The sequence below is a fragment of the Jaculus jaculus genome, chromosome 11, assembly GCF_020740685.1.
Source record: "Jaculus jaculus isolate mJacJac1 chromosome 11, mJacJac1.mat.Y.cur, whole genome shotgun sequence".
Taxonomy (NCBI): Eukaryota; Metazoa; Chordata; class Mammalia; order Rodentia; family Dipodidae; genus Jaculus; species Jaculus jaculus.
Window position 1 is genome coordinate 111,195,020 of NC_059112.1, and position 22,819 is coordinate 111,217,838.

The window sequence follows — 22,819 nt, forward strand, 5'->3', positions numbered from 1 at the left end:
GAGGCTGCTAAGGATGCTGCCGCTGCCGCTGCCTCCCGGGAGCGCGCGCCGGCCGCGGCGGGGGCGCGCGGGGCGGGGCCGAGCCAGCGCCCCCCACTGGGTCCACGCGCGGGGGCCAGAGCTCTGCCCTCCGTCCACCCCGCCCACTCGCCCCTGATTGACCAAGTCCGAGACGGGGAGCAGCCTCTGCAGGGAGACCCGTGGCCAGGGAAGGCGAGGACTGGGCTCAGGTTTTGCCTCGGCCAAAAGCTTGGACAGAAGAACAAACCCATGTGCCCCCCTGGTGCTCTGAGAAAGACCCTTTGGTGAGTGTGGAAGGAGAACTCAGGCCTGGTTTGTTAGCCCAGCGCTCACGGAAAAGGAACTAGACCGCCCCCCCCATTCCCCCCTCCCCCCCCCCCGCCAACCTTCTGCCAGCCCCCGAACCGTCCTGACCCTAGAACAGATGGGTCATTGAAAGCTCTTCTCATGACCCCTTGAAGCAGGATAGAAAGATGGAAAATTACTAAATAAGGCAGGGAGGGCTAGGGACACTGCTCAGGGGTTGAAGGCACTTGCTCCAAAGACTAAGGGCCCGAGTTCCATTCCCTAGACTCACAACGTGACATATGTGGCTGGAGTTTGCAGTGGCAGGAAGCTCTGGTGGCTGAGGAACAAGAACATCTCAGGCCAGGGCTAGAGAGAAGGCTTAGCAGTTAAGGCCCTTGCCTGCAAAGCCTAAGGTCCCTGGTTCAATTCCCCAGTACCTAAATAAAGCCAGATGTACAAAGTGGTGCATTCATCTGGAGTTTGCATCCTTTGCAGTGCCTAGAGGCCCTAGCCCCCACCTCTCTCTGCTTGGGGGAAAAAAAAAATCTGGGGCTGGAGAGATGGCTCAGCAGTTAAGCAGTTAAGCCTGAGGACCTAGGTTTAATTCCCTAGTACCCATGTAAAGCCAGATGCAAAAGGTGAGGCATACATCTGGAGTTCGTTTACAGTTTTTGGAGGCCTTAGCATGCTCATTTTTTCTTTTTTCCTTTTTTAAAAAAATATATTTTGGCCGGGCGTGGTGGCGCACGCCTTTAATCCCAGCACTCGGGAGGCAGAGGTAGGAGGATCGCTGTGAGTTCAAGGCCACCCTGAGACTACAGAGTTAATTCCAGGTCAGCCTGGACCAGAGTGAGACCCTACCTCGAAAAACCAAAAAAAAAAAAAAAAAAAAAAAAAAAAAAAAAAAATATATATATATATATATATATATATATATTTTATTTGAGAGGAGAGAGAGACAGAGACTAGGCACGCCAGGGCCTCCAGCCACTGCAAATGAACTCCAGATGCATGTGCCTCCTTGTGCATCTGGCTTACATGGGTCCTGAGGAATCGAAGTGGAGTCCTTTGGCTTTGCAGGCAGACACCTTAACCGCTACACCATCTCTCCAGCCCCCCATTTTTTCTATCTGCCACTTTCTTTGTCTCAAATAAGTATTTAAAATAAATAAATAAAACTAAATTAAAAAGAAAATTCTCGGCTGGAGAGATGGCTTAGCGGTTAAGCGTTTGCCTGTGAAGCCTAAGGATCCCGGTTCAAGGCTCAGTTCCCCAGGTCCCACGTTAGCCAGATGCACAAGGGGGCGCACGCATCTGGAGTTTGTTTGCAGAGGTTGGAAGCCCTGGCGCGCCCATTCTCTCTCTCTCCCTCTATCTGTCTTTCTCTCTGTGTCTGTCTCTCTCTCAAATAAATAAATGAATAAATAAATAAATTTTTAAAAAAAGAAAAGAAAAGAAAATTCTCGAGCTGGGCGTGGTGGCGCACGCCTTTAATCCCAGCACTCGGGAGGCAGAGGTAGGAGGATTGCCATGAGTTCAAGGCCACCCTGAGATGACAGGGTTAATTCCAGGTCAGCCTGGACCAGAGTGAGACCCTACCTCGAAAAACCAAAAAAAAAAAAAAAAAAGAAAGAAAATTCTCAGGCCAAGCCGGGCAGGGTGGTGCATGCCTTTAATCCCAGCACTCGGGAGGCAGAAGTAGGAAGATCTTTGTGAGTTCGAGACCACTCTGAGACTACATAGTGAATTCCAAGTCAGCCTGTTGCTAAAGTGAGACCCTACCTCAGGGGAAAACAAAACAAAACAAACTTAGGCCAGACCAGAGTCCTGGTGCACACCTGTCCCTTGAAGCTCACACCCCTACTGCACCCTAGGATTCTCCTTCAGAAGGCTATAGGGACATTTGTCTGTGGGCAGAGCCCACTGTAGACAACAGGGCTATTAATGTGGGACATCTCTGCTCCCTTCCTCTGGCCAGGTGGTGTCCCCAGGCCTCCTTTGTAGACCTGGAGCTATCCTAAGTCCAGAGTAGGGAGAAGCAGTAGAGATGGGAGCTCCGCCCAGCTAATGCCTATCTGCTCTGGCCCTTGCTAGAATTCCCAGACTCCCCAGCCTGAGTGGCAGTTAGTTCCTCTTCGTGCTCCTTTTGCTCCAGGCTGGCAAGAAGCTGAATGACTATGTTGCTCACATGAGCAGAAGGGAGAGTGCAGTGGGAAAGCATGAAAACAGCCTCCAATTACCTGTTTCTGGTCTTTCCTAGAACCAAAATCAGGAATAAGTACATGGATTGGAACTGTACAGTGCCAAGCACTTCACTGTCACCTACGCATTCTGCAACAGGAAGTGTGGACAGATGGAAGTGCCTGTAGCCCTTGAGGAACCCACGGATTCAGATCTGAAACTCCTTGATGTGTGAGCAGACCATGTGTGGCCCGAGGTGCCTCCCACCAGCTTGGTCAAGTCTGTGCAGACCTCTCCTGTCTGTTACCTCTCATCCTATTTCCTGGATCACTTTCATCAGCACCCAAGCATTCTTTGAAAACACAAACACTGCGGTTATTTATTTATTTATTTATTTTGAGTTAGGGTCTCCCTCTAAACCAGGCTGACCTGGAATTCACCATGTAGTCTGTCTCAGGGTGGCCTCAAACTCACAGTGACCCTCCTAACTGCCTCCCCAGTGCCAGTGCTGGGATTAAATGCGTGTGCCACCACGTTTGGCACAAACACTGCTCTGGATCTAGCTTCCCTTCCACTGCTCCACTTAGCAGCAAACTCAAACTGTGCTTCCTTGTCCCCACTATTCCTTGGAACCCCACCATAACTGAGTCCCCCCATCTGAACTCAAGCTGGGTAGTGACCCCTCCCTTGGCCATTCCTGATTATGTTGGCTTCTCCCTACAGTTACACTTCCAACACAGATCTCATGTAATTTTTTAATTTTTTTTTTTTTTTTTGCAGTGCTATGGTTGGAACCCAGGGCCTTACACATGTTAGGCAAGCACTCTGCTTCTGAGCTACCTCCAGAGCCATTATGAGGCTTTTCTTGGCAATCTTGCCAGGTCTGTGACCTGTGAGCACCAGGGTGCCTTACAGCTTAACTTTCTGTTGGCTCTCTTATTTTTATTTTATTTATTTTTTGGTTTTTTGAGATAGGGTCTCCCTCTAGCCCAGGCTGACCTGGAATTCACAATGTAGCCTCAGGTGGCCTGGAACTAGTGATGACCATCTCTGCCTAACAAGTGCTGGGATTAAAGGCGTGCACCACCACACCCAGCTTGTTGGCTCTTATCGGGTAAGAGCGAGCAAGAGAGAAAGAGGCAGAGAGAGGAACTATGGGCATGCCAAAGCCTCTAGCCACTGCAAATTCCAGGTGTATGCACCACCTTGTGTATCTATCTGGCTTTACGTGGGTACTGGGGAATCAAACCTGGGTTTGGCAAGTGCCTTAACCACTAAGCCATCTCTCCAGCCCCTTGTTTGTTTCATTTTTCAAGGTAGGGTCTCACTCTAGCCCAGGCTGACCTGGAATTCACTATGTAGTCTCAGAGTGGCCTTGAACTCACAGTGGTTTTCCAGAGTGCTGGGATTAAAGGTGTGCACCATGGCCATTTTCTCTTTATTTTTAAAAATATATTTATTATTTATTTGAAAGTGACAGAGGGAGAGAGAGAATGGGCGTGCCAGGGCCTCCAGCCACTGCAAATGAACTCCAGACACGTGTGCCCCCTTGTGCATCTGGCTAACGTGGGTACTGGGGAATTGAGCCTTGAAACAGGGTCCTTAGGCTTCACAGGCAAGCGTTTAACCACTAAGCCATCTCTCCAGGTCTTTTTAAAATATTTTATTTGCAATCAGAGAAATAGAGAATGTGCATACCAGGACCTCTTGCCACTGCAAACAGATGCATGTTCCACCTTGTGCATCTGGCTTTTTTGTGGATATTGGGGAACTGGACAAAGGCCTTCAGGATTTGCAAGCAAGTGTATTTAACTGCTGAACCATCTATCTTGCTAGTTTTTTTCTTTCTTGTTTTTCAAGGTAGGGTCTTACCCTAGCCGGGCTGACTTGGAATTCACTATGTCATCTCAGGCTGCCTCACAACGATCCTCCTACTTTGCCCTCCCAAGTGCTGGGAGGTAATGGGTGTGCTACCATGCTCGGCAGCCCTTATTTTTATTTATTTATTTTAAGATGCAGAGGGAGTGAGGGAGAATGGACATGCCAGGGCCTCCAGCCACTGCAAACGAACTCCACATGCATGTGCCACCTTATGCATCTGGTGTACTGGGGAATTAAACCTGGGTCCTTTGGCTTTGCAGGACGCCTTAACTGCTGAGCCATCCCTTGAGCTACACAGCCTATATTTTAATGGTTTATTCTGTTTCACATTTCTAGAGGATATAGCACATCATGGTGGGGAAGACATGGTGGCAGGAGCTTCAGGCAGCTGGCCAAACAGCATCTAGTCAGGAAGCAGAGGTCAGTCGTCTACTTTTTTGCATATGTGTGTGTATCCATTTTTAAGTATGTGGCCATACATGTGTACATGTGCATGTAGAGGCCAGAGAATGATGTCAGGTGCCTTCCTCAATCGCTCTTCACCTTTAACATTTTTTGTGGTTGTCTTCAAGGTAGAGTGTCACTCTGCCTGTGCACCTGTCTCCATAGGTGGCCCCTCTGGATAGCTCTGCAGAAGCCAAGGAGCTTCTTGGCTGGAGGTGCTGCAGCTCCACTGGAGACAGGCCTGCCAGAGTAGGTACTCATCAGGAAGAGGCTGAGACACTGAGGATAAAGGTACCCACAGCTTTATGACCACAGGAAATAATTCTGCTGCTAAACTGCTGTGTTTGGGTGCCTTGCCTGGGGACAGGCGGAGCTGAACAAGTCCAGGGAATGCCAAAAGCTGGGTCCAAGTTAAGGCTGCTATGCTCAACATTCTGCACCCCTCTGATGCATTGAGCAAATTCCAGCTGCCAACTCCCATTCCCACCCCACAGTTCTCCCAATAGCCTTCAGCTTCCTTCTCACTCTGGGAATTCTCTGCTCTACCTTCATATCCACTCAGCATTCTCTTCCACCTGGGGAAGCTCCTCTCTCAGCTGCCCAGTAGTGAATTCTGCTAGGACGAGACTGAAGGATTCAGCTGAGCAGGGAGACAGAAACAGGCCTATCCAGTGCTGCAAACCCCAGTAGAAAGCAAATGGAAACCAGGTTGTCCTCAGTCACCTCATCGTTTTATTTTGGTCTCAAACTCTGAGGAAGCTGCTCCCAGAATCCCTTGCTGACAGAGCTGGCATAGCTATGGAAATCCATGTACCAGGCAGGCAGTGAGCAGCATGGTTGGTGTACCTTTGCCAGAGCTTTCCCTGGGGGTCAGTGCACAGAACTCACCCCCCTGGCCTCCGTCTTGACATGGCAACAGCAGAGCTGCCAGGGCCACATCTCTGTATGTGTCTCCACGTCTCCACCTATGAAGTGGGAAAGCAATGGCCTGGCCTGGTGTATCTGCCCATGAGGCAACTATGCCCAATGTGTGTGGCAGACAGGAAGCCGAGTCATGAATGGTAAGCGGCAGCCTGGGCTTCTCTGACCTCCCTCCCCTTTGGCCTCAGCTGAGGAGGCCATTGGCGTGTATGCAGTGGGCGCCTCCACTTCTCAAAATCTGAGGTGACGGTCCTGTGGGCAGTGTCTTGGGGATCACCCAACTGAGACGACAGGCTCTGGCTCAGATGCACTTTAATCAGTACCCTGTCCCTCTCCAGCGAGGCTTCCAGGGATGCTGGCTGGTTGCCCCATGGACTCTGGCTGGCCACCCTCTAGTCACAGGAGCCATCCTTCCAGCCATCGCGCCAGCGCTCATCCACTCTGGAGCAGTCAAAGACCGGCTTGCCCAGCTTGCGGTTCACCTCATTATGCAGGCCGCACAGCCACTGGGTGAAGGATGCCCGCGTGCTGGTGTCTGGCTGGTTCCTGCCTATCCTGCATGGGAGAAGCATAGGAAGGAGTTAAGGAGGCAGCAGCCTCTGTCTCTGCCCGAGCCTGAGGGAGGGAAGATAGGACACCCCTGTGAGCTACACCTGGGTGTGGCCTCATGCTTTAAGGGACAGGAATGCCAAGCCGCATGGCTGACCCTAAGGGCACCTTGGGTTCCCAAAGCTGCTTACACACCGACCTGTAGAACTTGGCAAACCCTGACAAGAGCCCAGGGGCAAGACAGTAAAGCAGAGAATTTTACAACCTCATAACAATCACAGAGCCTCATCTCAGTTTCTGGCCCCAGGCGGAGTGCAGAGGGGTGGGTGGGGCCTGGCACAACTGCATAACCGTTTCTTAGCACCAGACACCCAGTGCTGGTTCGACATCAGATCTCCCATCTAACTGCTCAGGCTTCAAGCAGCAAGTGCAGCCATGCCTAGAAGGCCTATGAAACAGGCTAGGCTCTTGGATGCCTCAGTGAAAAGGCTCCCATGTTCTTAAAGCCAGTAACCAGTCCCGGAAGTTAGGCAATGTGGAGTCCTAGCCAACGTGCTTAGAGGCCCACTGAACAGGGAAGTGGCAGGGAACCCCTTCCTAGGAGTCTCAAGGCAGCAGATACACGCCTTTGAGGGGAAAGGAGACTGCTCACATGACCCACTGCTCTCTTGGTCACCTCTTACTTTTCTAGGCCTCACTGTGACCTGAGTCAGGCCCGCTTCAGGGATCCTTCCTAGCAAAGGGACAGTTGTAGCTTTTACCTTTTCCTGATGTCTTCCGCACACTCCTCGCACGGGTAAAACTTGGAAAATATACGTATGAACTGGGCCATATCTTGCTGCTGCTCTGGGGTGGGCATGTCCGGGTAATAGGCGGCCAGGGTGTGGAGGAAAGCCCAAGTGTGGCGACCCAGCTCCTCCCGGTCCTGTGGACAGTCCTCCCTAAACTTGACGTCTCGCTGCAGAAGTAAGCCGACTGACGGTCAATTCATTCTCAGCCCCCGTCACCCAATCCCAACCAGAAGCCCAAAGTTACCCCAGCGGCACAGTGCTTGCGTTGCAACGAAGGAGGCCTTGAGTTCCAAGCCCAGCATCGCAAAACAAACCGATAAAGAAAAACTTTGTTTTCCCTTGAGGTAGGTTCTCACGCTAGCCCAGGCTGACCTGGAACTCACTATGTAGTCTCAGGCTGGCCTCGAACTCACGGCGATCCTCCTACCTCTGCCTCCCGCGAGCTGGGATTAAAGGCGTGCGCCACCACGCCGGGCAGAACTCCCTTTTCCAGCCCCTGCTAGCGCCGCTCACTGCCGGGCGTTTGGGTCTAACGGTGTGTGGCTGAGGGGCGGCCGTCCCCGCGAACGGGGGCCGCGCGCCCGGGAGGGGCGTCCGCACCTTCTGCGCCCGCATCCACGACTTGAAGTCCACGCAGGCCCGGCAGGGCCGCTGGCCGCGCTCCGTGCCCGGCGGCTCCGCGGTCGCGAGCGGGGCGGCGGCATCCCGGCGGCCCGCGCCGCGGCCCCGCGCGTCCGTCTCGGGGTCGTCCGTCACGTCGGAGCGCGCGCCGGCCGGCAGGAAGGAGAAGAGTCGGCGGGAGGAGCCGGCGGGCTCCGCGGGCGCGGACATCTTGCCGGCGCACAGCCTGCCGGGCCGGCGGGGCCTCCGGAAGGCCGGCGGGGACGGCGCGCGAGCCGGGGCCGAGGGCGGAGCCTGGCGGCGGGGCGGGGTCGCGGGCGGCGTCTCGGGTCGTGGCGGTGCGGCCCCGGCGTCGCGCCGCCCGGACTCTCCCAGGCCAAGGGCACGCTGTCGGGCATGGCGCGCCGCGCGGGCGACGTCCCCGCCGCTCGGCTCGGACCTCGATACTCGCCCGCGGGCTCCGGACCGAGCCGCCGACTCGGCCCCCCGCCCCGCTCCGAGGGCGCCATGGCAACGCGGGGGCGGGGCCTCAGCAGACCAGACCTCTCGGGGGCGAGCGGGGACGCGACCGGTACCATGGTAACGCGCCCTGGCCGCGTGCGGTTGCGACTGCGGCGGCGCCTCTGTGCCATAGCCTGGGATAAGGGGTTGTCGAGTGCATCTCTACAACTTGTGCTTTTTCTCCCCCCACCCCCGCCCAGACAGGATAGATTAGGCGACCCTGGATCTGCAGAGTGAATTCGAAGTTAGCCTACTCTATCTCCAAAAAAAAAAAAACAAAACAGTGAAAAGGCCTGGGGAAGCCGGCCATGGTGGCACACGCCTTTAATCTCAGCACTGGGGAGGCCGAGGTAGGGGGGTCGCCGTGAGTTCGAGGCCACCCTATGACTACAATAGTGAATGCCACGTCAGCCTGGGCGAGAGTGAGACCCTACTTCGAAAAGCCGAAAAAAAAAAAAAAAAAAAAGCCTGGGGAGATTGCTCAGTGGCCAAAGGCACTTCTGTAAAGCCTGCTGGCCTGAGTTTGATTCCCCAGTGCCCACATAAAGCTACATGCACAACATGGTGCATGCATCTGGAGTTCCTTTGCAGAGGCTAGAAGGCCTGGCATGCCCATTCTCTCTCTTTTTTTTTAGATTTTTGAGGTAGGGTCTCACTCTAGCTCAGGTTGACCTGGAATTCACTATGCAGTCTCAGGGTGGCCTCGAACTCATGGCGATCCTCCTACCTCTGCCTCCCAAGTGCTGGGATTAAAGGCGTGCGCCACCACGCCTTCTCATAACTCTATTTTGCAAACAAAATTTTGCCACGCCTTTAATCCAGCACCTAGGGAGGCAGAGGTAGGATTGCGGTGAGTTTGAAACCAGCCTGACACTACATAGTGAATTCCAGGTCAGCCTAAGCTAGTGTGAAAAAAACAACTCAAAAATAAATATGAGGGCTGGAGAGATGGCTTAGTGGTTAAGCGCTTGCCTGTGAAGACTAAGGACCCCGGTTCGAGGCTCGGTTCCACAGGTCCCACGTTAGCCAGATGCACAAGGAGGCACACGCGTCTGGAGTTCGTTTGCAGAAGCTGGAAGCCCTGGCGCGCCCATTCTCTCTCTCCCCCTCTGTCTCTCTCTGTCTGTCGCTCTCAAATTAAATAAATATACTTTAAAATAAATAAGTAAATATGAGAACCCGGGCGTGGTGGCGCACGCCTTTAATCCCAACACTCGGGAGGCAGAAGTAGGAGGATCGCCGTGAGTTCGAGGCCATCCTGGAACTACATAGTGAATTCCTGGTCAGCCTGGACTAGAGTGAGACCCTACCTTGAAAAACCAAAAAAAAAAAAAAAAAAAAAAAAAATGAGGTTAGGGATGTAGCTCGGTAGAGTACTTGCTTAACATATCTCTCATCATCACTATACCATAATCCTGGGTATGGTGGCACACATCTGTAGTCCCAGTACTAGTGAAATGGAGATAGGAGGATAAGAAATTCAAGGTCAGAGGGGTGTAGTGGTGCAAGTCTAAATCCACCACTCAGGAAACAGGTATAAGGATCAATAAAAGTTTGGGACCAGCTTGGAGAAATCGAGACAAGAAAGAGAAAGAGGCACATAAATCCAAAATTGTTCAAAGTACACTATAGGAGCTCACAGACTGAACTATTCAATTTAAGGCAAGAGGAAAGGGTTTTTATTGTAAGGTAGACAAAGGTGGCTTACAAGCAAGTGGAATGTACTTGAGTTTTCTCAAAAACTGGAGCTGGAGGGCTTAGCCGGTAAACGCTTGCCTGTGAAGCCTAAGGACCCCAGTTCGAGGCTTGATTCCCCAGGACCCATGTAAGCCAGATGCACAAGGGGGCACATGCATTTGGAGTTCGTTTGCAGTGGCTGGAGGCTCTGGCACACTCATGCTCTCTCTGTCTGTCGCTCTCAAGTAAATAAAAACAAAATTAAAAAAAAAAAAACACCTAGAGCTAGGGAGATGAAGGTGCTTGCTTGCAAAGCCTGTTGGCCTAGATTCAATTCTTGGGCACTCTGTGTCAAGCCATCATTCATTTGCAGCACGAAGAGACTAGCCTTCTCTCTTTCACATACACATAGATAAGTAAATGAAGAAAATATAATCAGTCAGCCATGGTGGTGCAAGTCTTTAATCCCAGCATTTGACAGGCAGAAGATACAGTGAGACCCTACCTTGAAAAAAAAAAACTAATCAGGGTTAGGGGGTGCCTCAGCAGTTAAAAGCATTTGCTTGAAAAGCCTGCCAGCCTGGGTTCAATATCCCAATACCCACATAAAGCCAAATGGTGAGACGCACAAAGAGGCACATACATCTGGAGTTGGCAGCACAAGAGGCCCTGGTGCTCTCCTACTATCTGTCTCCTCCCAAATATGTATATAATTTTAAAAATATTTTATTTATTTGAGAGGGGCAGACAGAAGGAAAGAGAATGGGTGTGAGGGCCTCCAGCTATTGCAGATGAGCTCCAGATGCATGTGCCACCTGTGCTTCTGGCTTATATGGGTTAACTGCTAAGCCATCTCTCCAGCCTTATAATAGCTTTGGTTTTTCAAGGTAGGGTCTCACTCTAGCCCAGGCTGTCCTGGAATTCACTATGTAATCTCAGGGTGGCCTCAAACTCACAGCAATCCTCGTATCTCTGCTTCTCAAGTGTTGGGATTAAAGGCATGTGCCACTATGATCAGCTTTATTTTAATTTTTTGAGGTACGGTTTCACTCTAGCCCAGGCTGACCTGGAATTCACTATGTAGTCTCAGGCTGGCCTTGAACTCATGGTGATCCTATTTCTGCCTCCCAAGTGCTGGGATTAAAAGCATGTACTACTATGTCCAGCTATATTTCACTTTTATTTGCGAGAAAAAAAATGGGCATGCCTCAGGGCCTTCGGCCACTGCAAATGACCTCCAGACACATGTGCCACCATGTGCATCTGGCTTATGTGGGTTCTGGGGAGCCAAACCTGGGTCCTCAGGCTTCACAGGCAAGCGCCTTAACCACTAAATTGTTACTCCAGCCCCCAAATATGTATATATATGTGGCTTAACAGCTAAAATGCTTGCCAGCAAATAATCACATATACTACATATATATTCTTTACTTACACATACACATATAATCACATCACACAGTCTACACAGTGCCCTTTCCAAATAAAACTATGTGTGGCTTTCTCTGTACTCTCAGTACCTGGGAGAATAAGTTAAAAGATTACTGCAAGTTTAAGGTTCATCCTGGTCCACAGAATAAGACCTCATCGCAAAATAAGAAAATACACAGATGTCACATGTCGGTGCCTGGCAGCGAACCCACAGGCTGACTATTGTAATGGCCTAGTTTATCCCTGTATGGGGTGGAGAATGTGCCAAATTACCTGCCAGGCAAGATGGGGGTCACAGGCAGGTTAAGTAAGGTCATGTCAAACAAAGACTGAAGTCACAACCATGCTGGCTATGATCACATCAAGTGATATTCCTCCACAAAGGAGCGGAGTCTCTCACAGCCTGCATCTTACCAGCCAGAGGGGCCCTCCACTGAGGGAGAGGGTAACAGCTGAGCTAAGGCACTCTGCCAGGCTCCTGCGTCAGCAGGTACTCACTACCTGGGCCAAGATCAGAGGTTGGAGGACTTCAGAGAGAACTGCTGGTGAGATGCACACAAAGGCCTTTTGTTAGGGTGAGCCACTTTCCTGGAGGGATGCCCAGAAGCTGACCCCTCCAGAGGGGCTGCAGTAGGCCAATCCTGACACAGCTTTGCCCCAGTTCCAGGAAGAAGCGCCCTGCAACGAGGTTAGTTGGGGCTAAGGCAATCTGTAGTATAAGGAAGCAGGCGCAGAAAGTTGGGGCACTTAGGTGGGTCACCTGTTCTGGGTTTACAGGGCAGCAAATGGAATGAGCCACTCCTTACTACACAGTAAGCTGGGCTAAATCACGAATTCAGAAGTGGCTCTCTTCCCTCTGTACGGTGGCTTACAGCTTTAATCCCACCACTCAGGAGTATAAGGTAGGACAACTGACAGTTTGATTCCAGCCTGTGCTACAGAATGAGTTAGCCAGGGCTAGAGTTAGATCCTGCCTTTAAACAAAGCTGGGTGTGGCTGGCACATGCCTTTAGATCCAGTGCCCAGGCTGAGGTAAGAGGATCTCCTTGGATTGGAGGCCAGCCTGGAGCTAGAGTGAGACCCTACCTGGGGGAAGGGTGAGGGGGAGATGGGGAAGAGGATCTCAAAACTCCCTTCCCTGCCAAGTGCCAGTGACCAAAACCTGGCCATTCTTCCTGCTCTGTTTTCCCAAGGGTAGCAAGGTGACCTCTGGAGGGAACCTGTGAGGTTTCCTCCTCCTCTAACTTGTGTGGAAAGGTTCATGGTAATTATCTATTTAACACAAAAATTTCCTGAGTCTGGAGTGGTGGCATATGCCTTTAGTCACAGCACCTGGGAGGCCGAGGCAGGAAGATTGCTGTGACTATGAGGCCAGTTTGGGGCTTACAAAGTGAGTTTCAGGTCAGCCTGAGCTAAAGTGAGGCTGCCTGAGGGTGGGTAGCAGTAGAAGAACAATAATAGCAAAGAAAAAGCACAAATTCCTTTTCTCCAACCTGGGTACATAGAGAGACCCTTCCTTTAATTCTGGAAATGGTTCCTGATAACACAGAGACAAAACTGTTGGGCACACCCTGGCAGGTTACAGCCTGGTGGGGTGGGGACAGGCCAGGAGAGGCAGCACTTTGCTGAGCCTTCCCCTTTGCCCAGTTCCCATGGCCAGAGGGAGGGAGCCTTAAGAGGCAGTACCAGCCCCTCAGCCCCCTGCTTCAGGATAGCAGAGAAGTCCATCCTTCCTCCCACCTGCACTTGCTTGGGCGCCCCAAGATTCTGGGGTGCATGCCTTGAGATCTTAAGCTGTAGACAACCAGGAAACTAAGAAAGTCCTAGGGGTGTGGCTGTTTTTAAGGGACTTGGCTTAGGGGCAGCACTGGGAAATTCCATACCATTTCTTCCGGCTGCTCAGAGCCCCCTCAAAGCCAGAAGGCTGCTGGATACTCTGTTACACTCCAGAATCATCCAGCAGGAGACACCAGCTATGGCAGACCCCAGGCACCCAGTATCAGTGCGCACGGTGGCCCTGGTTCAGATGGACCGACTCCAGGTATTACTTCAGTGGGCACTCTGCTGGTCCTCAAAGGAGTGCCTGGCCCAAATTCAGGGAGGCTCCTCAATCAATCTTTCCTGATACAGACATTTGCCCTCTCTGTGCGCTGGTCAGACAACAGTGACATGTTCGTGCGAAGGAGCTGGGATGACTTCAAGCAGCTCCAGGTAAGTGACAACGGAATTCCCTACAGTAAGCAACCTCCTAGTATATATCCATGGTGACTCCTTTCCAAGGATGTCCCTTTCTTTTACACTGGAATGTCCCTTCTGTGGGCTCTTAGGAGACCCACACCCTATTTCTTAACCCCCCCCCCCAGAAGATACTCAAGGAGACCTTTCCAGTGGAGGCGGGCCTGTTACGAAGATCAGACCGAATTCTCCCGAAGCTTCCAGGTCAGATTTATCCCTTGCCGGGGTCCCAGGAAGGGTAGAGCAGTTAAAACTAGGTGGAGGTAGGTGTGGCTGGGGAGACTGCAGAGCAGTTAAGGCACTTGCCTGCAAAGCCTAACGACTCAGGTTTCAATTTCCAAAGACCTGCATAAGACAGATGCTCAAGGTGGTGCATGTGTCTGGAATTCATTTGCAGTGGCTGGAGGCCCTGGCACGCCCCCTCTCAAATAATCTTTGGGGGCTGGAGAGATGGCTTAGTGGTTAATGCACTTGCCTGTAAAGCTAAAGAACCTAGGTTCAATTCCCCAGTACCCACGTAAGCCAATGAACATGGTAGCACATGCATCTGGAGTTCGTTTGCAGTGACTAGAGACCCCAGGCACGCCCATTCTCCACCTGCCTCCCCCTCAAATAAATTAAAAAAAAAAACTTTTTTAAAGCTAGGTGGAAGTCAACCTCAATGCATCATCGTGTCCCCACAGATGTTCCATTGCTGGCCCGCGGGGGACGCACTAGCCGAGGCTTGGGACGCTTGAAGCTGCTGGACACCTACGCGCAGGGGCTGTTAGCAGCCTCAGAGCGTGTGTCCCAGAGCTCTGTGCTCACCAACTTCTTCTCCGCACAACCCCAGGACTTGGAGCCTGTATTGCCTCCCCACAGGTGCTTGGCATGTTTCCCACTTCCAGCCCATGCAAACATTTGTTGGAGGGCAGATGAGATGGGGAAGACTGGGCTGATGTCCATATGTAGGGAATGGGGCATTTCCCACCCCCTCATCCCTCCCATGTGCCCCCTACCCAGCTTGGTGATCCTGCCAGCTCCTGAGAAGCCCTCATCTCAGCCTGTGAGCAGCCCTGTCATTCACAGTGTGAAAGCGCAGAGCCTGCGCTGCTTACAGCCCTTCCACACCCTGGACATACAAGACAGGCCCTTCCATGTGCAGGCCCAGGAAAGCCTGGGTGTTCTACTAAGACACCCGTCAGGTAGGAGGATCACAGGACAGGAATCTAAGGACCTTGCCATCGGGTTAGGACTGGAACAGGCCTCAGCACCCAAGCTTTTCCTGGCCTTTTTCACACAGGCTGGTGGCTAGTGGAGAACGAGGACCAGCAGGTAGCCTGGTTTCCGGCTCCTTACCTGGAGGTGGCACTGGGCCAGGGCTGGCAGGCAGATCTGGCTCTACAGAACAATGGTATGAACTTATCCTCCACTCCAAGCCTACCAATGAACCCTGTGACAAAGATGGGCAAGGGGTGGGAGGTGATGGCAGAGTATGTGCTTGGTGCCCACAGCTCTAGGAAAATTCAAATGGGATTCAGGGCATTAAAGCACCCTGACAGGTAGGTCAGGATTCTGGCCTTTATACTCCATAGTGACCTCCCCCCAAAACCCACTTCAGGAGCCCAGTTCTGTGCTACTCGTGCCTACGAGGGCAAGCGCACCGATGAGCTGTCGGTGCCAGTGGGGGCACGCGTGTGTGTTCTGGAAACCTCAGACCGTGGCTGGTGGGTGTGCAGGTATGTGATGTGCATTGGGGGAGGGTGGCCACTGGCTGGGAGGAGGTCTGAAGCAGAGGGCAAAGCCCTGATCATGTTCCACATTCCTCCTAGGTATGCTGGCCGGACAGGCCTGCTCCCTGCAGTCCTACTACAGCCACAAGGGCTGGGCTCGCTCCTGGGTGGGCCAGGACTCCTCAGTGGCGACCACAGGGAGGACATGGTGGCTGAAGCCAGGACAGTTCCTCCTGCAGTGCCTGCTCGCCCCCAACCGAGTGCCATTCGGAGCCGCTGCTGCACTGTCACCCGCAGGGCACTGGGGAGGGGCACAGGGACCAAGAGCCCCCCTTGAGGGTATACGTAACCCTGCAAGGACAGGCTGTACTGTCCACCCCAAACACAGAGGAAACCCCATTTTCTGTAAGTAAAACTTAAAATAACCTGCAAAACCTTACTGTACCAGGCTGGCAGGGGTGGCCTTTAGCCCCTAGAGTGGGATTCTGCTTGACCATGACCTTGGGAAAGACTGCTGATACCCACATTATGAACCAACATAAAAAAGTGCAACTTTATGTGTCTCACAAGGTTGGGGGGGATGGCAGGGAGTGGGGACAGCTTCATGTTGTGCCACAGGAAATCCAAGAAGGTGGCTGCCTGCAGTGTCCGGCTAAGTCTCTGAAAATGCCGCTCTGGAGGAGAAAAGGTGGTCAGTGGGTCCACACATCCATTAGGATGCTCCTAACCCCGCCTGGGCCCACATACCAGTATAGGGCAGCAGGGCTTCTACAGCAGCGCGCACACCCTCATAGGCCAGCAGCTCCTCAGGGGCCTCATGCCGCAGCAGCACACCCAGCACAGCCTGTGCTTCATGGCAATGCCGGGAGTTGGTGTTCCACGTGACACAGAAGCGAAGCAGGGCCTCTGTAGATACAGGGATGGGTCAACCCGCCTTCTGGGCCATTCCACTCTGCTGTGCCCACTTCCCCCACCCAGTGACCCCTTCCCGCCTGCCCCCAGACCTTTCTGATCTCGCCGCAGTCGGAGCACAGTGTCTTCCAGCTTCTCGCTGGCCTCGGGATCCCTTCGGATAGCTGTGAGATGGAACTAAAACCTTAAGGAAGGGGTTCAATGGTTCCCCAGACCTTACTCCAGTCTGCTCCTGGGGCTGGTACTGACCTTGAATAATGGTCAGCACAGTGTGGGGATGATCCAGAGAGATAGCCAGGCCCAGTGCCCGCAGGTACCGCTTCTCATGAAGCAGATTGTTTAGTTCTTGCTGCCTGGTGGGAGGGAAGGACAGGACCGTTATGGATCCCTGATTGTGCCTGGGAACCCACAGGTGTGACACCCATCCTATCCGTTTCTTTAAGCTACATGGCAGAGGCCTGCAGGGGGTCACTGCCGAGCCTAGGCTTACTTGACCACTTGCTCCTCCCTCTTGGCCTGCTCCTCTGCCAGCTCAGCTTCTGTCACATCCTGGAAGGAAGACTGGTATCAGACAGATCCTCACACTATCCCTGGTACCACCCTGTCCCACCGTTGGGGCCCACAACCTTCCAGAGAATGACTCGCGAGTCGCTGCCACCAGTGAGAGCGTAGTCGTCCAGCCGGCTACAGTGCAGTCCCCAGACCTTGTCCTCATGGGCGTCTAGTGTCCGCACACACTCATTGCTCTTGATGGTCCACAGTTTCAGAAGCCCATCAGAGCCACTGGGTTTGAGATCAGCAGGTAGTCAATGTAGGGGCCTGCGCCCACTGCAACCCCCACCTGCCACAACCCACTCACCTGGACAGCAGCTGCGAGCCACGGCTAACAAAGGCCACCTTCAGCACAGAAGCATCGTGTCCCTCAAAAGTCTACAGGGGAGGGACAGGGAAAGGGTGTGACAGGTGTCACACAATGGGGAGGGCCTGGACTAGGGACACTACTTACCTTGAGACAGCTAAAGTCCTGCAGTGACCACAGCTTGATGGTGCCATCAGCCGAGGCTGTGGCTAGCACTTGGTCCATGGGTGAGAACTGGACATTCCAAAGTCCACGTCGGTGGCCTGAGAAAACACCTAGCAGCTGGCACTGAGGCAGAGCCCAGAGTTTAGCTGTGCGGTCCTGTGAGCCCGTGGCCAGCAGTTTGTCATTAGGGGAGACAGCCACACTGTTGATATCCTGATGATGGGAACAAGTGGCAAAATTCAGACTCCTATCCCAGCAAGGGCTCAACCAGGCCCCCAACCCTAGGAGTCCTATGTGGTCACCTTGTCATGACAGCGTTGGGTGGTCTGGGCCTGCACCACGATGGGCTCGGTATCCACAGCTTTGTTCTTGGATAGCAGGGTTTCAGGAAGGGGCCACAGCTTCACAGTGCAGTCCTGACTGCCTGTCACCAGGAAGGACTCTTTCAGCCTGCAGCCAACACAGGAGGGGAAGAGTTGTCCAGGATGTGAACTGGCCTGCATCACCTCCAAATGCCCCTGGTTTTCTGCCCACACCACTCACCCTCAGTGCCACCAGACCCAGAAAGTGGACCCAACCATGAGGCTCAGCCCTAAAGGAGGGTTCCCTTCTCCATTGGTATCTTGTTCAGCTATTCTCACCGCCCCAACATCTTTCCCCCTTTGCTCACCTTGCCCCAAAGACACTTCCAAGGAATTCCCCAAGTGGGGCTCTCTGGGACTGTTCTCTACTCCACATTTCCCTCTCCCTTGCCCTCCTGAGCTGGAACGCCAATGGCTTGGGCCTCTACCTCCTCTGACATCTCTGGATTGAGCCCCAACCAACTACCTAGAGCAGCAGATGGTGCCCACGCTGTGTGTGTGCCCAGAGCCTTGAGCCACACAGGTCACCTGGCCAGCCCTGCTCATCCTCCAGATGCGGATGCTCTGATCCTGGGGAAAGGGTTAAGAGAGAGTAGGCCATAGCCCTATTGCCTTGGTTTACCCACTTGGGAAATCTGTGCGTTCTCATCTCTTATGGAGCCTCACCTTGGCACAGCTGGCAAAGAGCCATCCTTTCCGGAACACATCCAGGGCCAGAACAATGTCTGGGATGGGAGGGAGAAATGGTCAGAGATCAAGTGAAGCAAGGTGTCAGGGGACAGTTATCGGGGGTGCCAGGGGGATTCAACTTGCCAGTGTGGCCATGAAGAATCTGGCAGGTTGAAGTCTGCAACTCAAATACTTTCAGGCAAGGACTGTTGGAGGCCACAACAATGTAGGAGTCTTCAGGTCCAAGGAACCGGACATCTAACACCTCCTCGCTATAGCCAGCAAACTGGGGGGGGGGGGGGGGGCAGAAAGGATGTGAGCCATGGCTCACTGGTGAGTAGAGAAGTGCCCTACCCTCAGGCTGGGCACAAGCAGGCACTAACTTGTTTCTGAAGCTGTAGGGAATGTGCCTCGTAGAGAAGCAGGTTGTGGTCCGCAGTGACACTGAGGAGTAAGTCAGCAGTGCGGGCCAGGGTGCAGTGGGTCAGCTCCTGCCCTGGGCACGGCAGCTGTGGCTGGGTGTACACACACTGTCCAGAAGCTGCCTCCCACACGCGGAGGACTCCTGTGTGAGAACAAGGGCTGTTGGGGACTGAGAATGGCAGACTTCCCTTCATCCTGTGGTCTGACTGTGGCCAGCCCCACCCACACACCTTGGTCACCAGCCGTTAAGAAGTGCAGGCCTGAATTCTTCACACCCAATGCAGGAGCTGGCTCTTCAGGCAACAGCACAGCAGCCTCCACACTCTGGGAATGACTGATGTCAAAAGACTGCTTCTGTGGCTCCCACCCCCACTCAACTCACTGGCCCTGGCCCACAGGCAACCCCACCTCAAACACTGTCACAGTCCTTGTGGCCTGGAAGCTCTGAAGGTCCCAGACCATGCAGATCTTGTCACGGCCAGAGCTGAAGAGAAATAGATCCCTCAGTTCAAGTCAGCATTGGCCCCCACTGTCTTGAGCCTCCCCTTCTTCCCAGGCCCTGAGTGACCAACTGCTGACCTGAGCATGGTAGAGCCGTCAGCACTAAAGGACAGTGAGGTAACAGCACTGTAGTGTGTGGTCAGCACATTCAGGCATGAACGGTCCTGAAGTGACCACACCCGGATGGCGCCATCTGTGGCGGAGGAGAAGAGCAGCAGGCGAGCGGGGTCGGGGTGGAAGGCCACCAAACTGCGGGCAAACGGCGACGGTGAGCCATGCTCCCAAGGGCAGCGCCTCTGCCCACCCACCATGCACCACCTCACTCACTGCACAACACCAGTAGAGCCCCGAAGGTGGTGTGTCCCATAGTGCCTCACAATGTCCCAGACACGGATGCCCCCATCACAGCCACCTGTGGAAATGTGTTTGAAATGAAGGTGTCTAAAGCTCCCATGCCTTCCAGGCCACTAACCCAGCTGGGGGCCTTACCTGTGGCTAGCAGTGTAGAAGTGGGGTCAAATGCTAGGGCAGCCACCGGGGCTGTGTGTATAGCTTTCCAAAGCCGGGTGACACTACCGTTTCGCCAGTTCCACTGAGCCAGCAGCAGTGCCCGGCTGGCTGTCACCAGCACCTGGGGAAGTGAGGTGCACTTCAGCTGGAGGAGGGGTGAGGCACCCTTGCCAATTTAGTGTGGGAGGGAGGAACCAGAGCTTGCCTACCACCCCCGTCTACTGTCCTGTCCCTCAAACCTCATCATCAGGACTGAGGTCAAAGGTAGTGATGTCCTCTTGGTCCTCCTAAGGAAAGAGCAGAGACCAGAGAGAACTGTGAGCACTGCTCTCCTCACCAGCCCCACACACCAGCCAACCCTGTCCTCACCTGCTCCAGGCTCCGCAGCAAAGACCCAGAGGCCACATCCAAGATATTGACTTTGGTACCACAGACACAGAAAAGGAATTGGCCAGTCTGGTCTAACTGAGGAGAAAGGAGTTTCAGCCAAAGAACCACGTGACACCCTAGGCCTAGCACAGCCCCTGCCCTCACATGGACAGCCACTCTCAATCCTGGGGCTTGTACCTGTGCTTTCCCGCCCTTATAGAAAGGCTCGATCTTGCGTTCAACAGCATAGCTGGAAAGAGAACAGGGCAGTGATTATCTATGCCCTTGCCCCGTGCTCAGGCCTGCCTGTGCTGGATGCAGTCCCACAAGCCCTGTCCTTGCACAGGAGACAACTGGCAGCTCTGTGGGTGGGTGCTACTACATCCACGCTACAGAGAGGTCAAGACCCAGAACTGGCTTGTGACCCAAAGCTCTGCTGTTTCCACAAGGTCCCAAAACAATGAAGAGGTGGGCCTGAAACAGGCAAACGCAGGCTAGTTTTCAGATCAAGGGCCTTGAGGGCTCCCTGCACTAGGGACAGCAAGGCCTAGCACAACTCTGACCCAGCCTCACCTGAGCCGTCCCTCAACCAGCTGTCATTTATGGGATCTGACTCGTGTTGTCCTCTTCCCACTCTCTCCACTGCCTTGGTCAAGGCCACTGCAGTACTGAACTCCGGTGGTCACTCTAGCCTCTTCATTAAGTGTCTGCCCACTCTTAAAACTACTTACTACTGCCTTCCTTTTATTTGTTTTTAGTTTTTCGAGATAGTGTCTTGTTCTAGCCCAGGCTAACCCGGAATTCACTATGTACTCCCAGGCTGGCCTCGAACTCACAGTGATCCTCCTACATCTGTCTCCCAAGTGCTGCGATTAAAGGCGTGTGCCACCACGCCCGGCTTACTAGTGCCTTTCTGAGAAAGTGATGGTGTTACCATGCGGCTTAAAGGCTCCCCCCCCCCACATGTGTCTTGTCAATGCCCAGAGCCTTTTCCTCACAGATGGCAGCATGTCAGTCAGTCAAGATGAAAGCAGCCACCCAAGCTCTCTACCCAGACAACCGCAACAAGGGAGCTGTGAGCACTAAGGCTCGTCTGTCACACAAACCCCAAACCACTAAGATTTCTCTGGAGACTGAGAATGTGGCTGGGAACTGAGTCTGATCTACAACCCGGGACAGATATAGCTATATACATACACATATATATGTGTATATATATATTTAGAGAAAGACATTCCTACCTACTCGAGCACAGTAATCAACTATATATATATATGTATGTGTGTGTGTGTATATATATATATATATATATACATATATACATATATATACACACGTATATATATACACACATATATGTGTATATATATATACACACACACACACGCGAGAGAGGCAGACACACCGACCCGGTAATCAACAACCCGGTGAGTGTGTATACATATATATATATATACATACATGGAGAGAGACAGACAGACAACCACCCACCCATCTCCAGACTTTGCTCAACGGAGAAGCTGGACAGAACCAAGCGTTTCCTGACGCCGATAGCTGGAAGTCTCCGGCCACAGCGGGGCTCAGCTCGCCCCTTCCCGGGAGACGTGCCGCCCCACTCCGGGACCGTCAACCTGCCGACGCGCGCCCGGGGCCCGCTCTCGCCGGCCAGCACCCTTCTTTGCCCGCAGCCTCATCTACGCTCGCCCTGGCCAGGTTTCCGCCCCAGACCCGCGCAGAACCCCGCCCGTGCCCCTGCGCGCGCGGCTCACTTGGCTTTGAAGCGGCCCACGGCCGCCGCCGTCTCGGCCATGGCCCGCGCCGCGTGAGGCAGGCCGGCGCGCCGCGATGACGTCACGCCCAGCGACTCCGCGGAAGCGGCGGCGGCGCGCAGGCGCTGTTCCTTGCTGTGGGTCACGCCTGCTGCGCCCGGAAGCAGCTGCTGTGAGAGGCGTTTGCAGCCAATCGGCGTAGGTAGGCTGAGGCTGAGGCCGCCACCCCGTTGTATTTGTTTTGTTTTGTTTGTTTTTCGAGGTAGGATCTTGCTCTAACCCAGGCTGACCTGGAAGTCACTCTGTAGTCTCAAGGTGGCCTCGAACTCATGGCGATCCTCCTACCACTGCCTTCCGAGTGCTGGGATTAAAGGCGTGTGCCACCACGCCCCGCTGCTCTTATATTTATTAGTTTTACTTTGGGCAGGGTCGGCTTCTTAATTTTAGATGCGGCCTTGCTGTGTAGCCTGGGAGGCTTTTGGAAGTCGAATCCAAATTGGCTTCGAACTCTTGTTCTTCCGAGATCAGCCTCTTTGAGTGTTGGGACTGATGTCACCACATCTCATGGGCTGGCCTTCTAATGGTTTAAAAGGCACCAGGAACCGGGCGTGGTGACTCAGCAATGGGGAGGCTGAGTTCAAGGCCAGCCTGGGTTACAGTGAATTCCAATTCCATGTCAGACACCCCTCTTTCTGCTCCCCCCCCAAAAAAAACAGTGTTTGGAGGGGATTATGACCATAGGATATTTGGGGGCAGTGTTGAGGTAGGGTCTCACTCTAGCCCAGGCAGATCTGAAACTCACTGTAGTTCCAAGCTGGCTTCGAATTTACAGAATACTTCTACTTCTCCCTCCCAAGTGGTGGGATTAAAGGTGTGCGCCACCACGCCTGGCATGAAATATTTTTTTAAATCTATGGAAGCTGTCTTTTGGTTAAAAGAGAGAGAGCCGGACGTGGTGGCATACGCCTTTAATCCCAGCACTCAGAAGTCAGAGGTAGAAGGATTGCATGAATTCGAGACCACCCTG

General features: G+C 53.3%; 3 protein-coding genes across 6 annotated transcripts; 1 reads left to right on the plus strand and 2 right to left on the minus strand.

The window, feature by feature from the left end:
* Nucleotides 1-135: 135 nt before the first annotated feature.
* Nucleotides 136-15,796, plus strand: Noxo1 (NADPH oxidase organizer 1). Of its 3 annotated transcripts, XM_045130480.1 has the most exons (12): nucleotides 136-305; nucleotides 2,570-2,746; nucleotides 4,708-4,791; nucleotides 4,981-5,106; nucleotides 13,210-13,347; nucleotides 13,437-13,517; nucleotides 13,670-13,745; nucleotides 14,225-14,402; nucleotides 14,544-14,725; nucleotides 14,824-14,934; nucleotides 15,142-15,259; nucleotides 15,353-15,796. In XM_045130480.1, the coding sequence occupies exons 3-12, from the start codon at nucleotides 4,723-4,725 to the stop codon at nucleotides 15,588-15,590; spliced, it is 1,317 nt and encodes a 438-aa protein (XP_044986415.1). In that variant the 5' UTR covers nucleotides 136-305; nucleotides 2,570-2,746; nucleotides 4,708-4,722; the 3' UTR covers nucleotides 15,591-15,796. The 3 variants fall into 3 exon arrangements, with proteins under 3 accessions (XP_044986415.1, XP_004652039.2, XP_044986416.1); XM_045130481.1 differs by lacking the exons at nucleotides 136-305; nucleotides 2,570-2,746; nucleotides 4,708-4,791; nucleotides 4,981-5,106 and adding exons at nucleotides 11,741-11,994; nucleotides 12,084-12,208; XM_004651982.2 differs by lacking the exons at nucleotides 136-305; nucleotides 2,570-2,746; nucleotides 4,708-4,791; nucleotides 4,981-5,106 and adding an exon at nucleotides 8,235-8,276.
* On the minus strand, nucleotides 5,525-7,907 carry Gfer (growth factor, augmenter of liver regeneration). Of its 2 annotated transcripts, none has more exons than XM_045130483.1 (3): nucleotides 7,677-7,907; nucleotides 7,047-7,243; nucleotides 5,525-6,286 (listed from the first exon to the last, which is right to left on the minus strand). In XM_045130483.1, the coding sequence occupies exons 1-3, from the start codon at nucleotides 7,905-7,907 to the stop codon at nucleotides 6,223-6,225; spliced, it is 492 nt and encodes a 163-aa protein (XP_044986418.1). In that variant the 3' UTR covers nucleotides 5,525-6,222. The 2 variants fall into 2 exon arrangements, with proteins under 2 accessions (XP_044986418.1, XP_004652040.2); XM_004651983.2 differs by having other exon boundaries at nucleotides 5,525-6,291.
* Tbl3 (transducin beta like 3) lies at nucleotides 15,704-21,850 on the minus strand. Its single transcript, XM_004652181.3, has 22 exons — nucleotides 21,793-21,850; nucleotides 20,222-20,273; nucleotides 20,024-20,119; nucleotides 19,894-19,941; nucleotides 19,634-19,775; nucleotides 19,472-19,556; nucleotides 19,223-19,393; nucleotides 19,052-19,127; nucleotides 18,874-18,967; nucleotides 18,604-18,785; nucleotides 18,365-18,506; nucleotides 18,218-18,276; nucleotides 18,018-18,121; nucleotides 17,492-17,639; nucleotides 17,172-17,402; nucleotides 17,025-17,095; nucleotides 16,792-16,948; nucleotides 16,656-16,714; nucleotides 16,415-16,518; nucleotides 16,258-16,329; nucleotides 16,001-16,159; nucleotides 15,704-15,927 (listed from the first exon to the last, which is right to left on the minus strand). The coding sequence occupies exons 1-22, from the start codon at nucleotides 21,831-21,833 to the stop codon at nucleotides 15,719-15,721; spliced, it is 2,502 nt and encodes an 833-aa protein (XP_004652238.2). The 5' UTR covers nucleotides 21,834-21,850; the 3' UTR covers nucleotides 15,704-15,718.
* Between the last annotated feature and the right edge of the window lie 969 nt (nucleotides 21,851-22,819).

Coding starts and splice junctions, on each gene's coding strand:
- Gfer (XM_004651983.2), bottom strand. CDS start 7,907: ATGTCCGCGCCCGCGGAGCCCGCCGGCTCCTCCCGCCGACTCTTCTCC. Junction 7,244..7,676: donor CGTGGATGCGGGCGCAGAAG/GTGCGGACGCCC, acceptor TTACTTCTGCAG/CGAGACGTCAAGTTTAGGGA. Junction 6,292..7,046: donor GCGGAAGACATCAGGAAAAG/GTAAAAGCTACA, acceptor TCTCCCATGCAG/GATAGGCAGGAACCAGCCAG.
- Noxo1 (XM_045130480.1), top strand. CDS start 4,723: ATGGTGGGGAAGACATGGTGGCAGGAGCTTCAGGCAGCTGGCCAAACA. Junction 14,726..14,823: donor TCTACTAAGACACCCGTCAG/GTAGGAGGATCA, acceptor TTTTTCACACAG/GCTGGTGGCTAGTGGAGAAC. Junction 14,935..15,141: donor TCTGGCTCTACAGAACAATG/GTATGAACTTAT, acceptor AACCCACTTCAG/GAGCCCAGTTCTGTGCTACT.
- Tbl3 (XM_004652181.3), bottom strand. CDS start 21,833: ATGGCCGAGACGGCGGCGGCCGTGGGCCGCTTCAAAGCCAA. Junction 20,274..21,792: donor GTGGGCCGCTTCAAAGCCAA/GTGAGCCGCGCG, acceptor TTCTCTTTCCAG/CTATGCTGTTGAACGCAAGA. Junction 16,715..16,791: donor CGCGAGTCATTCTCTGGAAG/GTTGTGGGCCCC, acceptor TCTTCCTTCCAG/GATGTGACAGAAGCTGAGCT.